The sequence below is a fragment of the Canis lupus genome, chromosome 10 (assembly GCF_048164855.1).
Source record: "Canis lupus baileyi chromosome 10, mCanLup2.hap1, whole genome shotgun sequence".
NCBI classification, from domain to species: Eukaryota; Metazoa; Chordata; class Mammalia; order Carnivora; family Canidae; genus Canis; species Canis lupus.
Window position 1 is genome coordinate 21,396,399 of NC_132847.1, and position 17,597 is coordinate 21,413,995.

A 17,597-nucleotide genomic window follows, 5' to 3' on the forward strand; every position below is an offset into this window, starting at 1 on the left:
TTTACTCATTTATTTATTGTCCACCCTTCCAAATGGAATGTGGACTTGATGAAGGCAGAGATTTTGTTTTATTTATTGTCCACCCCTTCCAATTAGAATGTGGACTTGATGAAGGCAGAGATTTTGTTTTTAATCAATTTCGTTCATTACAATATATCACTAGCAATTAGAATATGTTGGCCACAAAATGATTCCTCAACCAACAATGAATAAATGAACACATGAATTTGTGGGCTAACAATCATTCTAGCTACATAACTATTAGAACACGGGGTTTTGAAAAGCATAACTTTAAAATATTAGTTCTTACATTTCTCTATGGCATTTTTGAGAGTCTCCTGAAGAGGTACCTAGGAAAGAAAAAAACTATCTATTAGAAATACAATTCAAACACAGACCAGAGGCCAAAATTAGGAAAAAAGAAATATTTTTCTCTAAAATATGTGGTGATAATGCAATTTATTTTCTATAATTTTATTGTTTTATATTGCTTTTATGCACCACTTAAATTAGGTAGAAGTATTCTCAAAGTTACCAAAATAAAACAAAATTATTAGGAAATTTTAAGAGATGCAGGAATCTATCAGCCTATATTTATAGTTAGTTATAATTTTTGAAATGCTTTCCAATCTTTTACTTGATTCTTAAAACAGGCATGTGAGGCGAATATAACAATTTACTATTCATATGCTACATAGCTACATATGTGAAAAAAATAACTGGTTGAATTATAAAACTAACAGCTGCATACTTGGAACCTAAACTCAGATCTCATGATTCTTAATCCGGTACCAAGTATATAGATATGCATATTAGTAGACTGCTTAGCCAAGAAAATGCCTACTAGTTAACATTTGCTGTCTAGGTTCACTATGATATTACTTAAGAACCATGAGAATAGTCTTCTGAAGAAGTTATGACTCTAATCCCCACAGAACTCTGCTTGTGTTTAATTAGAATTTTACAGTTAAAAAGAAGTGAAGTGAATGGTATCTACTAATCATGGAGAAGCATTTCCCTGAAAAGGAGGTTCCCAAAATATAAAGGAGTGAACAACATCTACTCTCTGCTTTTGCTGATAATAGTCTCTTGCTTTTTCTTCTGATGTAAATTTTTTTTGGATTGAGTATAGGTAACACATATTAAATTAGTTTTATGTGTACAACATAATGACTTCAGTTCTCTATACATTATATTATGCTCACCACAAGCATAGCTACCATTTGTCACCACACAATGCTATTACAATACCATTGATTATTATTTCCTATGCTGTGATTTTTATTCCCTTGACTTATTCATTCCATAACTGGAAGCTTGTGTTTCCTACTCCTCTTCACCCATTTTCCCACACCCCTATCCCCTTTCCCTCTGGGAACCATTAGTTTGTTCTCTGTATTTACAGGTCTGATTCTGTTTTTTGTTTTAAAATTTAAGTTTCATTTATTTAAGTAATCTCTATACCCAACATGGTGCTCAAGCTCATGACTCTCTGAGATCAAGAGTTGCATGCTCTTCCAACTGAGTCAGCCAGGTGCCCCTGTATTTTGTTTTTTTTATTTGCTTTTTTTTTTTTAGATTCCACACATGTGAAATCATATTGTTTTTGTCTTTCTCAATCTCACCTATTCCCTCAGCATATGACCTGCTATGTCCATTCATGTTATCGCAAATGGCAAGATCTCAACCTTTCACATGGCTGCATAATATTCATGTGTATATGTGTGTGTGTGTGTGTGTGTGTGTGTACACACCATATCTTCCTTATCCATTCATCCATCAGTGTATACTTAGATTGCTTCCATATCTTGGCTATTGTAAATATGCTGCAATACATAGGGCTACATATATCTTTTCAAATCAGTGTTTTTATTATCTTTGGGTAAATACCCACTAGGGGAATTATTGGATCATATGGTATTTCTATTTTTAATTTTTTGAGGCATATCCACACTATTTTCCACAGTGGCGATACCAATTCACATTCCCATCAAAAGTGGATAAGAGGGAGGCCTGGGTGGCTCAGTGGTTGAGCATCTGCTTTCGGCTCAGGGCATGATCCTGGGGTTCTGAGATCAAGTCCTGTATCAGGCTCCCTAGAGGGAGCCTGCTTCTCTCTCTGCCTATGTCTCTGCCTCTTTCTCTCTGTGTCACTCATGAATAAATAAATAAAATCTTTTTTAAAAAATGGATGAGTCATTTTTTAAAAAACAATTTTGTATTTAAGGGGAACCTGAGTGGCTTAGTCAGTTAGCATCTGCCTTCAGCTCCAGTCATAATCCTAGGGTCCTGGGATTGAGTCCTATGTTGGGTTCCCTGCTCAGTGGAGATCCTGCTACTCCCTCTGCCCCTTGCCCTTGCTTGTGCCTTCTCTCTCTCTTTCTGTCAAATAAAATCTTTAAAAATTTTTGTATTTAAATTCAATTTAACATATACTGTATTACTAGTTTCAGAGACAGAATTTAGTGATTTGGGCAGCCCAGGTGGCTCAGTGGTTTAGCACCACCTTTGGCCCAGGGTGTGACCCTGGAGACCGAGGATCGAGTCCCACATCGGGCTCCCTGCGAGGAGCCTGCTTCTCCCTCTGCCTGTGTCTCTGCCTCTCTTTCTCTCTGTCTCTCTCATGAATAAATAAATAAAATCGTAAAAAAAAAAGAATTTAGTGATTCATCAGTTCCATACAATACCCACCCATCCTCCAGCAACCCTCAGTTTCTTTCCTGAACTTTAGATTTTTCCTTCTCTTCCCCTACGCTTACCTGTTTTGTTTCTTAAATTTCACAATAAGTGAAATCATATGGTATTTATCTTTCTCTGACTTATTTTGCTTAGCATTATACTCTCTAGTTCTTTCCACATTGTGGCAAATGGCAAGATTTCATTATTTTTGATGGCTGAATAATATTCCTGTGTGTGTGTGTGTGAGAGAGAGAGAGAGAGAGAGAAAGAGAGAGACACACACACACAGAGAGAGAGAGAGAGAGAGAGATACCACCTCTCCTTATCCATTCATCTGTCCTTGGACATCTGGGCTCATTCCATAGTTTGGCTATTATGGACATGGCTGCTATAAATATTGTGATTCATGTGCCCCTTTCAATCACAATGTTTGTATCCTTTGGATAAATACCTCGTAGTGCAATTTTTGGGTTGTAGGGTAGCTCTATTTTTAACTTTTTGAAGAACCTCCATACTATCTTCCAGAGTAGCTACACTAGTTTGCATTCCTACCAACAATGTGAGAGGGTTCCCCTTTCTCCACATACTTCCCAACCTCCATTGTTTCCGGAGTTGTTAATTTTGGCCATTCTTTCCAGTGTGAGGTGGTATCACATTGTGGTTTTGATTTGTATTTATGACTGTTCCTTTTTCCCCATATCCTTGGCAACAACTGTTCTTTCTTGTCTTTTTATTTTAGTCATTCTGACAAGTATGTGTGCTATTGATTACCATTTCCCTGATGATTAGTGATGTGGAGAATCTTTTCATTTGTCTGTGGGCCATCTGTATGTCTTCTTTGGAAACATGTCTATTCAGCTACTCTGTCCATTTTTAAAATTGGATTGTTTGGAATTTTAATGTTGAGTCGTATAAATTCTTTATATATTTTGGATATTAACTCCTTATTAGATATATCATTTGCAAATAGCTTCTCCCATTCAATAGGTTGCCTTTTTGTTTTATTTATGGTTCCCTTCACTGTACAAAAGCTTTTTAATGTAGTTCCAATAGTTTAATTTTGCTTTTGTTTCCCTTTTCTCAGGGGGCATATCTAGAAAAATGCTGCTATGGCTGAAGTAAGAGAAAGTACTGCCTGTACTCTCTCCTATGGTTTCAGGTCTCACATTAGGTCCACAATCCATTTTTTTAAATATTTTATTTATGTATTCATTCATGAAAGACAGACAGAGAGAGAGAGAGAGAGAGAGGCAGAGACACAGGCAGAGGGAGAAGCAGGCTCCATGCAGGAAGCCTGATGTGGGACTCAATCCCGGGACTCCAGGATCACACCCTGGGCCGAAGGCAGGCACTAAACCGCTGAGCCACCCAGGGACCCCTGGTCCATAATCCATTTTGAGTTTATTTTGTGTATGATATAAGAAAGTGGTTCAGTTTCATTCTTCTGCATGTAGCTGTCCAGTTTTCCCAGCATCATTTATTGAAGAGGTGGTCTTTTCTCTATCGTATATTCTTGCCTCCTCTGTCACAGATTAAGTGACTATATAAGCATGGGTTTATTTCTGGGCTCTTTATTCTGTTCCACTGATCTATGTATCTGTTTTTGTGCCAGAACCATGCCATTTTGACTATAGTTTTGTAGTATATCTTGAAGTCTGGAAGTATAACACCTCCAGCTTTGCTCTTTCTCAATATTGTTTTAGCTATTTGGGGTCTTTTGTGCTTCCACACAAATTTTAAGATTATTTGTTCTAATTCTGTGAAAAATGCTATTGGTATTTTGATAGGGACTGCATTGACTATTTAGATTGTATTTGCAAGTATGGGCATTTTAAAAATATTAATTCTTCCAATCCATGAGCATGGAATATCTTCCCATTTGTTTGTGTCACCTTTAATTTTTTTCATCAATGTTTTATAGTTTTCAGAATACATGTCTTTCATCTCCTTGGTTAAGTTTATTCCTGGGTATTTTATTCTTTTTTGTGTGATTATAGAGTTTTTTTTTTCTTATTTTCTCTTTCAGCTACTTCATTATCAGTGTATAGAAATGTTATTGGTTTCTGGGTATTAATTTGTATCCTTAAACTTTATTGCATTTATTTATTACTTCTAATAGTTTTTTGGTAAGGTCTTTAGGGTCTTCTATGTACAGTATCATGTCATCTGCAAATAATGACAGTTTAATTTCTTTCTTACTGATATTGATGCCTCATTTATTTTTCTTGTTTGATTGCTGTGGCTAGGATGTCTATCTAGAACTATGCTGTAGTACTAGAAAAATATTAAGAAAGGACATCCTTGTCTTGTTCCTGGTCTCAGAGGAAAAGCTCTCAGTTTTTCACCATTGAATATGATATTGACTTTTTTTTTCATAGATGGCCTTTATTATGTTGAGGTATGTTCCCTTTTTAACATGAATTGATGTTGAATTTTGTTAATGTTTTTTCTGCATGTACTGAGGTAATCATATGATTTTTATCTTATATTTTGTTGATATGGTTTATCATGTTGATTGATTTGCAAATACTGAACCATCCTGCATCCCCAGAATAAATCCCATTTGGAAACAGTGAGTGATCCTTTCAATGTATTGTTGAACGTGGTTTGCTAATATTTTATTGGTGATTTTTGCAACTATGTTCATCCAGGATTTTGACCTATAGTTTCCATCCTTCTTTTCTTTTCCCTTCTTCCTTTCCTCTTTCCTTCCCTCCTCCCTTCCTTTCTTTTTTGTGAATTTGTCTGGTTTTGGTATCATGGTAATACTGGCCTTGTGGAATGAATTTGGGAGCTTTTCTTCCTCTATTTTTTTGGAATAGTTTGGGAAGAATAAGTATTAACTCTTCTTAAAATGTTGGGTAGAAGTTACCTGTGAATCCATCCAGTCATAGACTTCTATTTTTTCGTAGTTTAAAGTAATGATTCAATTTTGTTACTAGAAATTGGTCTGTTAAGATTTTCTATTTCTTTCTGATTCACTTTGGAAGATTATATGTTTCTGGGAATTTACCCATTTCTTCTAGGATGTCCAATCTTTTGGCATGATTTTTCACATGTTCTCTTATAATCTTTAAATTTCTGGTGTCAGTTGTTCTCTTTCATTTCTGATTTTATTTATGAGTCATTTCTCTTTTTTTCTTGATGAATCTGGCTAAGGGCTTATGAATTTTGTTTCTTTTCAAAGAACCAGCTCCTGCTTTTATTGATCTGTTCTATTGGTTTTATGTTTTTGTTTTCATCTGTATAACATTTATTTCTGCTCTGAACTCCATTTTTTCCTTCTTTCTACTCTCCTTGGGCTTTGTTTATTCTTTTGTTAATTATTTTAGGTTTAAGGTAAAGCTAATTTATTGGAGCTTTTTCTTGCTTCTTGAAGTAGATCTGTATCACTATATATTTCCCTCTTAGAACTGCTTGTCTTAAAGGTTTTGGACTTTTATGTTTTCATTTTCTCATATCTCCATGTAATTTTTGATTTCCCCTTTGACTTCTCTTTGACTCATTGGCTGTTTTGTATTATGCTGTTTAGTCTCCACATGTTTGTCTTTTTCCAGTTTATTTTTCTTGTGATTCATTTCTAGTTTTATATTGTGGTCAGGAAAGACACATGGTATAATTTCAATCTTCTTAAATTTACTAAGACTTGCTTTCTGGTCTACCATGCAATCTATCCCAAAGAACATTCCATGTATACTTCAAAAGAATGCATATTTTGCTGTTTGGATGAAATGTTTTTGTATATATCTGTTATGTCCATCTGGTATAATGTGTCATTCAAAGACACTGTTTCCTTATTGATTTTCTGCCTGGATGATTTATCCACTGAGGTAAGTGGGGTGTTAAAATCCCATACTACTATTGTGTTACCATCAGTTTCTCTCTTTATGTCCATTAATATTTGCTTTATGTATTTAGATGTTCCAATACTGGGTGCATGGATATTTACAACTGTTATATTCTCTCATTGGATTGATCCCTTTATCATTATGTAATACCTTTCTTATTACAGTCTTTGTTTTATATCTATTTTGTCTGATATAAGCATAGCTACCTCGGCCCTTTTTTTCACTTCTATGTGCATGTAAGTGTTTCTCCATCCTTTCATTTTCAGTCTGTTTGCATCTTTAGATAGGAGATGAGTCTCTTATAGGCAGCATATGGATAGGTCTTTTTTTTAAATTCCATCCTGTCACCCTGTGTATTTTGATTAGGGCATTTAGGGAAAGGCTAATATTCTTAATATCTAATGAATCTAGAAATGGAGGGTAAAGGCGATAAACAGATAAAATTGGGGAAAAAGTATGAAAAGAAAATTCACACACACACCCACACACACACACACACAAAGAAAATAAAAAATACATGAGGAAGATCTCTATAAAACCAGCCAGAGTTATTTCTAGTATATACTATTATATTATGTGGAGAAAAACAAAAAGAGTATCTATAAGCAAGAAAGAAGAGGATATAAGAAAATATATCATAGAATATAGAAGAAAAAACCATAATCTAAAGAGACTAGTTACTTATAAGAGTTGAGTGGGAAAGGGGTAGAAAAAAGAGGGGAATAATATCAGGGTACTAGGAAAGAGGAAGTGATTTTTTTAAAAAAACAATGTATTTCTTATAGCTTTGATTCTCAGAACCATAACAATGTTTCACACACCTTCACATAGCACCTTCTCCCTGAATAAGGAAACAAACAAACAAACAAAAATCCAAACAGGTTAGGGAAACAAATACTGAATCAAACACTAACAGATGAATCTGAGTATATTCCAAGTGAATACTAACTGCACTGTAAGGGAAGGGGAAGAAAAGAACTAACTTATATAACTATGAAAAACAGCATTTTGATTGATAATAGTAATAGTAATAAGCAGAACTGTACATAAATGTAATTTATTTGCTAAATGTATTTCTCAAAGGGATCTGAGTTAATAATTCTGGAACTTCTTTTTGTGTATACTAAAGTTATATAAATAAGTAAATAAAAAATGAAAGTATTGGATTTTAACACATAAAATAGATATTCATGACTTCATACTGATATAAACAACTGAAAAAAATAAGTGGCAGAAACAGGACAGTTCTTTTACAGCAGCATTCCAATTAGTAAATGTAGCAGCAAAGTATGAAATAGAAAATCACCATTAGGGAAACGCCAGAGTAATAAATGTCAAAGTCAAAGCCCTCTGATGACTACCAGTGAATGAAAGTTGGGGAGAAACAGGATTTACAGGGTCTCAAACTATCATTCCATATATTTATTAAGACAAGGGGAAACTAGTAACTTAAACCATGCAAAAAACCCACAGATACCATGTTAATCAAATGACAAAGTTTAATATCACCAGTAATAAGATATACTGACATCAAGAACTTCATACAATGTACTAAAAAGGGCATAACATCATTTCTGCAGCATTCTCAAAAAAATTGAATAAATTCATTCCAATCATGAGAAAACATGAGACAAATTCAAATTGAGGGACATTGTACAAAATAACTGATCAGTAATCTTCAAAAGTATCAAGACTATGAAAGACAAAGAAAGACTGAGAAACTGTTACAGATTATAGTAGATTAAAGGAGAAATAACAATCAAATGCAATGTTGGATCCTGAAATGCAAGATAAGAGACCGGTAGAAAAGCTGGTAAAATGTGAATAAGGTCTGCAATTTAATTAGTAGTTTTATACCATTGTTCATTTTCTGATTCTGATCATTGTACTAATAATGTTATATAAGACAAGCATTAGGGAAGGCTGGGTGAGAGACACATAGGAACTCTCCATACTATTTTTGCATCTTTTATGCAAGTCTAAAATTAGTTCAAAATAAAAGTTTTAAGAAAGGAGACCTATATGTGCTTGAGCTGCTACTAATCAAATATTATTCATAGCCAATGTAATCCTAATTGATGAACTTCGCTTATAAATCATTTTAAAAATTACTTTGTTTTTTCCAACATAGATGAGGTGTTTCCCCTGTGACATGAGAAAAAAAGATTGTGAAAACTCACCTAAAATTGCAGAGAGGTTTGAAAACTGTGGTACCTTCTCTATTGCTACTGCTTTACTGGTATCCAGAAGAGTGGAATTCTTGCATCGCATGTGTTCTTCCAACTTGGGACATTCCCAATCTAAAATAGCAGGGAGGAATGGCACACAACTTTTAATAGCACATAAGTAGGAGGTTACATCCCCCAGGCCCAACTTAAGTCCCCATAACAGCTTAGGTCCTCATACCAAGCTGTAGTAATTAAGGAATTTGGGTAAAACAGATAAAAAAGACAAGACTTGATGGCATTTAGGACAGTAAATAATCTTTGACCTATTTCAGGGCTCTAAACTACTTTCTTTCCTAGATTCTTGCCCCATAAAAATTATTAACCTAACGGTCAGACAGAATAACATCCAGTGCTCATCCCGTCAAGTGCCTCCCTCAGTGCCCGTCACCCATTCACCCTCACCTCCCGCCCTCCTCCCCTTCCACCACCCCTAGTTCATTTCCCAGAGTTAGGAGTCTTCATGTTCTGTCTCCCTTTCTGATACTTCCTACCCATTTCTTCTTCCTTCCCTTCTATTCCCTTTCACTATCATTTATATTCCCCAAATGAATGAGACCATATAATGTTTGTCTTTCTCCAATTGACTTATTTCACTCAGCATAATACCCTCCAGTTCCATCCACGTTGAAGTAATTGGTGGGTATTTGTCATTTCTAATAGCTGAGTAATATTCCATTGTATACATAAACCACATCTTCTTTATCCATTCATCTTTCAATGAACACCGAGGCTCCTTCCACAGTTTGGCTATTGTGGACATTGCTGCTAGAAACATCGGGGTGCAGGTGTCCCGGCGTTTCATTGCATCTGTATCTTTGGGGTAAATCCCCAACAGTGCAATTGCTGGGTCGTGGGGCAGGTCTATTTTTAACTCTTTGAGGAACCTCCACACAGTTTTCCAGAGTGGCTGCACCAGTTCACATTCCCACCAACAGTGCAAGAGGGTTCCCTTTTCTCCGCATCCTCTCCAACATTTGTGGTTTCCTGCCTTGTTAATTTTCCCCATTCTCACTGGTGTGAGGTGGTATCTCATTGTAGTTTTGATTTGTATTTCCCTGATGGCAAGTGATGCAGAGCATTTTCTCATGTGCTTGTTGGCCATGTCTATGTCTTCCTCTGTGAGATTTCTGTTCATGTCTTTTGCCCATTTCATGATTGGATTGTTTGTTTCTTTGGTGTTGAGTTTAAGAAGTTCTTTATAGATCTTGGAAACTAGCCCTTTATCTGATACGTCATTTGCAAATATCTTCTCCCATTCTGTAGGTTGTCTTTTAGTTTTGTTGACGGTATCCTTTGCTGTGAAAAAGCTTCTTATCTTGATGGAATCCCAATAGTTCATTTTTGCTTTTCTTTCTTTTGCCTTCGTGGATGTATCTTGCAAGAAGTTACTGTGGCTGAGTTCAAAAAGGGTGTTGCCTGTGTTCTCCTCTATGATTTTGATGGAATCTTGTCTCACATTTAGATCTTTCATCCATTTTGAGTTTATCTTTGTGTATGGTGCAAGAGAGTGGTCTAGTTTCATTCTTCTGCATGTGGATGTCCAATTTTCCCAGCACCATTTATTGAAGAGACTGTCTTTCTTCCAGTGGATAGTCTTTCTTCCTTTATCAAATATTAGTTGACCATAAAGTTGAGGATCCACTTCTGGATTCTCTATTCTGTTCCATTGATCTATGTGTCTGTTTTTGTGCCAGTATCACACTGTTTTGATGACCACAGCTTTGTAGTAGAACCTGAAATCTGGCATTGTGATGCCCCCAGCTACGGTTTTCTTTTTTAAAATTCCCCTGGCTATTCGGGGTCTTTTCTGATTCCACACAAATCTTAAAATAATTTGTTCTAACTCTCTGAAGAAAGTCCATGGTATTTTGATAGGGATTGCATTAAACGTGTAAATTGCCCTGGGTAACATTGACATTTTCACAGTATTGTCTCCTAATCCATGAGCATGGAATATTTTTTCATCTCTTTGTGTCTTCCTCAATTTTTTTCAGAAGTGTTCTATAGTTTTTAGGGTATAGATCCTTTACAATGAGGTTATTCTAACATCTCCGTCCCCCTTTCCACAATTCCCATTGGTATGATATTATTATATTGAATATCTAGTTAAATCAATATTCAGTATAGACATTATGATAATAAATTGCTATAAAAATGCTTTTTACTCTTGTGGTATACCATGACAACCATTTATCCCCCACGAAGTCAGTAAGTCTTTTCTGTTTTAGTTTTCTCTGTATTTTTCACCTATTTAATCCCAAACTCTACCAAATTCTATAAATCCATTCTTTTTTTTAAATTTTATTTATTTATGATAGTCACACAGAGAGAGAGAGAGAGAGAGAGAGAGAGAGAGGCAGAGACACAGGCAGAGGGAGAAGCAGCAGGCTCCATGCACCGGGAGCCCGACGTAGGATTCCATCCCGGGTCTCCAGGATTGTGCCCTGGGCCAAAGGCAGGCGCCAAACCGCTGCGCCACCCAGGGATCCCTAAATCAATTCTTTTAATTCCATTCTCCGGTCTTCTAAAGTTGCATAATGCTCTATATTGGTGTTTTTCATCTACTACGCTAGGCACACTATGGCCCTTTTAATGCAGAAATCATACTCTTTAGCTCTAGGAAATATTTTTGAATTATAACATTGATAATTTTCTTCCCTTTATTTCATTATCCTTATCTAAAACTCCTTTTATTTAATATTGGATTTCATATACTCCTCCTCTGATTTTTCCCTCAAATTGAGACCAATTTTCTTCATTTTCCTTCTGACTTTTTTCTTCTAAACCCTAACTTCTAATCCTTCTACTGAGTTTTTCACTGCTATTGCATTTGCTATCTGAATATCCCCTTTTTATAGCATTCTATTTTTTTAACAGATACAATATATATTCTACGTCAATTGACTATTTTTTCAATATTTTTTTCCTCCTTGTGTTTCTATTTCTGCTTGCTTCCTTTTCTTATTTTTTAATTTTTAATTTTATTATGGTAGGACCACTCAACAGGAATCTACCCTCTCAAATTTGTAAGTTTATAATTGAATATTGTTAACTATATAACATAGTATGTATAGGAAGTTTCTAGAATCTATTCACCTAACAAAACTGACACCTGATACCTGTTGAATAGCAATTTCCCGTATCCATCTCACCCTAGGTCCTGACAACCAACAAACAGTCTACACTCTACTACGAATTTGACTATTTTAGACATCTCATGCAAGTGGAATGGTACAGTGTTTATCTTTCTGTGACTGGCTTATTTCACTTAGCATAACATTCTCAAGATTCGTCCATGTTGCGGCATATGGCAGGATTTCACTTTTTCTGAAGGTTGAATACTATTCCATCATATGTATATACTATATTGACTTTATCCATTCATCACACACTGAACACATTGATTATTTCCACATTTGGCTACTGTGAATAATGCTGCAATAGACATAGGAGTGCAAACACCTAAGACCCTGATGGCAATTTCTTGGGATAAATAACCAGAAGTAGGATTGGTGTATCATATTGTAGCTCTATTTTTTAAATTTTTTGAGGAACCACCAAACAGTTTTTCATAATAGCTACACCATTTACAATCCCAACAACGGTGTACAAGGTTTCTAATTTATCCACTCTTGTCAATACTTACCTTTTTTTATTATCATCCTAAAAATTGTGAGATCTCATTGTGGTTTTAATTTGCATACTCCAGAAAATTAGTGATGATGAGCATCTTTTCATGTATCTGTTGGCCATTTGTATGTCTCCTTTGGGGGAAATATCTGTTCAAGTCCTTCAGTCCATTATGAAATTGGGTTATTCGTGGTTTTTTCCTACTAAGTTGCAGGGGTTTCTTTTACATTTTAAATATCAATCTCTTATCAGATATGTGGTTTGCAAATATTTCTCCCTTTTTGTACTTTGCCTTTTTGCTCTGTTTTTTTTTTTTTTTTTCTGTGCAACGTCTTAGTTTTATGTACTCCCACTTAATTAACTATTTTAGGTTTTGCTGACTGCTTTTGGTGTCATATCCAAGAAATGACTGTCAAGACCACTATCATCAAGATTTCCCCCTGTGTTTTCTTCCAGGGGTTTTAAGGTTTCTGGTCTTATGTTTAAGTCTTTAATCCATTTAGGTTAGTTTTTCTGTATAATGTAACATAATGGTTTGATTTCATCCTTTCATATGTGGAAGTCCAGTTTTCCCACTTTATCGAAGAGACTACTCCTTCCCCATTGTTTATCCTTGCCACTCTTATCTAAAATCAAGTGTCCACATAAGCATGGATTCATTTCTGGGCTCTTCATTCTATTCATCTATAGGTCTATCTTAATGTCAGTACCATATTGTTATAATTACTGTAGCTTTGCAATATATTTTGAAATCAAAAATTGTTGATTTTTTGTGTGGATGTTCTATTCATTATTGAAAGTGGGAGTAATGAATCCTCCATTACCATATGGATGCCTATTTCTGACTTTAGGTCTATCAGTGTTGATATGTCAGGTACTCTGATGTCAAGTGCATGCTTATTTATTATCATTATATGTTCCAGATTAATTGACCCTTTCATCATTATACGTGTTTGTCTATTATGATAGTTTTTGACTTAAAGTCTGTTTTATCTGATATAAATAGAACCAATTCTGCTCTCTTTTGGTTACCATTTGCACATTATAGCTTTTCCCATTGCTCCATTTTCAGACTACATTTGTCCTGCAATGTAAAAGGAGTCTTTTATAGACAGCATATAGTTGGACCTTGTTTTTTTTAATCCACTCAGCCATTCGTTGTCTTTGGGGAATTTAAACCATTCACATTTAAACTAATTGCTGATAGGGAAAGACTATTACTATTTTGTTAATTATTTCCTATCTTTTAGTTCTATTGCCCTTTTCCTCTCGTCATCTTCCTTTGTGTTTCATTTATTTCTTTTGATACTGATAGGCTTTTATTCCTATTTCTCTTTTGTGTTTTTTTTTAATTAATTTATTTTTTAGAGACAGCAGGGGAGAAAGGGCACAGAAAACAGACCCCGTGCTCAGTACAAAGCCCAATGTGGGGCTTGATCTCAGGACCCTGAGATCATGACCTAAGCTGAAATCAAGAGTCAGATGCTTAACCAACTAACTGCACCACCCAGGCACCCCAATCTTTTGTATATCTTCTATAATTATCTTCTATATAGTTACCATGGTGCTTATATAAAATTTTAACAATGTATTTTAAGCTCATAGAAACTTCAATCATATACAAAAACTCTATACTTTTACTTCTCCCTTTACACACTTTGTTACTAATGTTATAATTTACATCTTTTTATATTGTGTATCCATTAACATATTTCTATTATAGTTGTTTTAATACTTTAGTCTTTTAACTTTTATTCTGGAATTAAGTGATTTAAATACCACTGTTGCAGTATTAGGTATTTTGTACTTGTCTATAAACTTATTGGTAAGTTTTATACTTTCATATGTTTTGTGTTGCTATTTAGTCCTTTGTTTCAACTTGAAGAACTCCCTTTACCAATTTTTTTTTTGTAAGGTGGGTCTAGTAATTAAATTCTTCACCTTTTGTTTGTCTAGGAAACTCTCTTTTTTTTTTTTAATTTATTTTTTTATTATTTTTTTCTTCAAGCTTTTATTTCAAATACCTGGTGCTCATCAGGACAAGTGCACTCCTTAATCCCCATCACCTATTTAACCCATCCACCCACCCACCTTCCCTCTGGTAACCATCAGTTTATTCTCTATAGTTAAGAGTTTGTTTCTTCAAACTCTTTTGTTTCAAAATATCACATATCCTTGCTATTAACAGTGCCTAGTATCCTACAGTCCAGAGTTCCTGTGTTTTAAAACATCCCAAAGAATAAATCTCCATGTTTAATTTGAGTAAAAAGTAGTCAATACATCTTTCACATTTCAGACATATCTTTTTACAAGTATCAGTACAGCCAAATTGTGAGCATCTCTGGGATACTATCATGCAAACTGGCTTGTTTCTGGGGCATTCTCCTAATATCTTCATCCTTTTCTTATCTGGTAGCTTTTATTTATTTTTATTTTTTATTTATTCATGATAGACATAGAGAGAGAGAGAAAGGGATCCCTGGGTGGCGCAGCGGTTTGGTGCCTGCCTTTGGCCCAGGGCGCGATCCTGGAGTCCCGGGATCGAGTCCCGCATCAGGCTCCCAGCATGGAGCCTGCTTCTCCCTCTGCCTGTGTCTCTGCCTCTCTCTCTCTCTCTCTCTCTCTCTCTCTGTGACTATCATAAATAAATAAAAATTAAAAAGAGAGAGAGAAAGACACACACAGGCAGAGGGAGAAGCAGGCTCCATGCTGGGAGCCCGACGCGGGATTCGATCCGGGACTCCAGGATCGCGCCCTGGGCCAAAGGCAGGTGCCAAACCGCTGCGCCACCCAGGGGTCTCTCTGGTAGCTTTTGATGTATAGTCCTATGTGATTAAGCACAGAGTATAGTAGTGGGCAGGGGAGGAGGTTTTGGTGAAGAAAACAAGCACACCTTCTCAAAAGGAACATTACTCATTGGAGGATTTGTGGAAAAAGGAACAATTTCTATATGAGTCAGCTTTAGGTTGAAATTATTTTCTTACCTAAATAATCTGATCCTCTGAAGAGTTCAGGTGATGGAAAACTACTTAAACTCTCTTCAAAACTCTTGTATTCTGTGTAAGAGTCTGTCAATGAATAGCTTGGAAAAGAACTAGAAATATGCTGCGAAGTTAGTCCTATAGAATAAACAGAAAGTGAAATGTTTCAATAGTAAACAGATTCAAAATCCTAGAAATTCCTATTTGTAGTAACATACATGCAGTTATATAGAGAGAATGTAAAACTATTTATACAAACAACTGAAAACGCATACTACTATATACCACTGTAACTTCAACCTTAGAAAATAATTCTGATTTTGATGTAAAGGAAGCATTATAATCTTTTTCCATTGCTTTCCTAAGTTTGTAATTTATTCCTTCCCTTCTTTGGTTCAATTGTGATTTTTTACCCCCAAACTCAAGTTTTATATATAAGTAACCCACTAATAGTAAACTAACTAGCTAAGAAGAAAAAGTCTTCTAGTTATTGCATTTAAAAAACAATGAGTTTAAACATAGACAAATAGATCAAAGGAATTCAAGAGAAAGCCCAGAAATAGCCCTCAAACTTATATGAGCAACTGATTTTTTTACCAAGATGCAAAGGCAATTCAGTGGAGAAAGGACACTGTTTTAAACAAATTATCTTGAAGCAACTACATATCTATTATGCAAACGCAAAACAAAAAATTTGCACTCATATCTTCCATCACATAAAAAATTAACTCTAAATGAGTCATTGACATAAATGTAAATCATAAAACTACAAAGGTCCTAGGAAAAAAAAGGAGAAAATCTTCACGACACTGAGGTAGGCAAAGATTTCTTATAATACTAAGAGGATGATTCATAATATAATAGTAGTGATAATTAGACTTGATCAAATTTTAAAACTTCATTTTGAAAGACACTGTTAAGATGAAAGGATAAGCCACAGATTAAGAGAAAATATTTGCAAATGGGTTGGCATCTAGAATATAAATAACCCTGAGGGATCCCTGGGTGGCGCAGCGGTATGGCACCTGCCTTTGGCCCAGGGCGCGATCCTGGAGACCCGGGATCGAATCCCACGTCTGGCTCCCGGTGCATGGAGCCTGCTTCTCCCTCTGCCTGTGTCTCTGCCTCTCTCTCTCTCTCTCTGTGTGACTATCATAAATTAAATAAATAAATAACCCTGAAAATTCAATAATAATAATAAAAAAAACTCTCAATAAGAGGCAAAATATTTGAACAGAGAATCTCTCAGACTAAGGGGTCCGAAAGTTATCCCTCTGAGAATGAACTACAGTGAAGAACTTTCAAATAAATGACAGGGATAGAAATTAATACCAAAAGTTAAGAAACAGGTTTAATAAGAAAAGGGAAAACATAGCCTGCTCCAGTCAGCATTTATTAAACACTTTCAACTAAAAAAATATATGTTAACACTAAATAAAAATTGACAGGGTGGGGGTTAAGGGATAAAAGGAGAGCATGACTCTGATAAATTTATTTCTCCTGCCCAGGGGCTGACTTACAGCCTATCTCTCCTCATCCATTACCTACCTGAGGCACAACTCTGTCCTTCTCACTCTGACCTCACCACATCTTTCTCTTCCACTCCAATCCTATCCTTAAAGTTGACAATGATTTCCTATCTGGCCTCATCTTCTAGCCACCACTCAGCACTTAAATTGATTGACCCAATCTAACCTCCTCTTCACCACATCAGATGTCAGAGGTAGGTTATCCCTCTGAGTTCTTTTCCTTCCCCTACTCCAAGCACCCTACAGTGTCTTGGCCTCGTCCTTACTACTTTTTAGTCTTCTCACTTTTTCATCCTCCCACCACCATGTGTGGTTACATCTCTCTTGCCTTCTAGCTTTCAAAATTCCATGAATACCACACACTACTGTAGAGCCATCCCTTACACCAAATCCCAGAATTCAAGTCAGGCTCAGAAATTAGGAAAATTGGGCAGTCCGGGTGGCTCAGTGATTTAGCGCTGCCTTCAGCCCAGGGCCTGATCCTGGGGATCCAGGATCGAGTCCCACATCAAGCTCCCTGCATGGAGCCTGCTTCTCCCTCTGCCTGTGTCTCTGCCTCTCTCTCTCTCTCTCTCTCTCATGACTAAATAAATAAAAAAAATTTTTTTTAAAAAGGAAATTAGGAAAATCCCATACTCACCATCTGGATAGTAGGGTAGAGAAAAGAATAAATAAATATTCATGATTATAGCAGTGGAAGGT

General features: G+C 35.6%; 1 protein-coding gene across 6 annotated transcripts in view; it reads right to left on the reverse strand.

Moving 5' to 3' along the window:
* MEIKIN (meiotic kinetochore factor) overlaps window positions 1-17,597 on the reverse strand; it is a 77,618-nt gene that overhangs the window by 49,172 nt on the left and 10,849 nt on the right. For all 6 annotated transcript variants that reach the window (XR_012037854.1, XR_012037855.1, XR_012037857.1 and 3 more), the window contains 3 exons: window positions 15,370-15,504; window positions 8,708-8,827; window positions 311-350 (listed from right to left, as the gene is read on the reverse strand). Coding sequence is in view for 2 of the 6 variants with exons in the window: in XM_072840919.1 (XP_072697020.1) it covers window positions 311-350; window positions 8,708-8,827; window positions 15,370-15,504 (295 nt within the window). In the remaining 4 variants the exon portion in view is untranslated. The remainder of the gene's footprint in view (window positions 1-310; window positions 351-8,707; window positions 8,828-15,369; window positions 15,505-17,597) is intronic.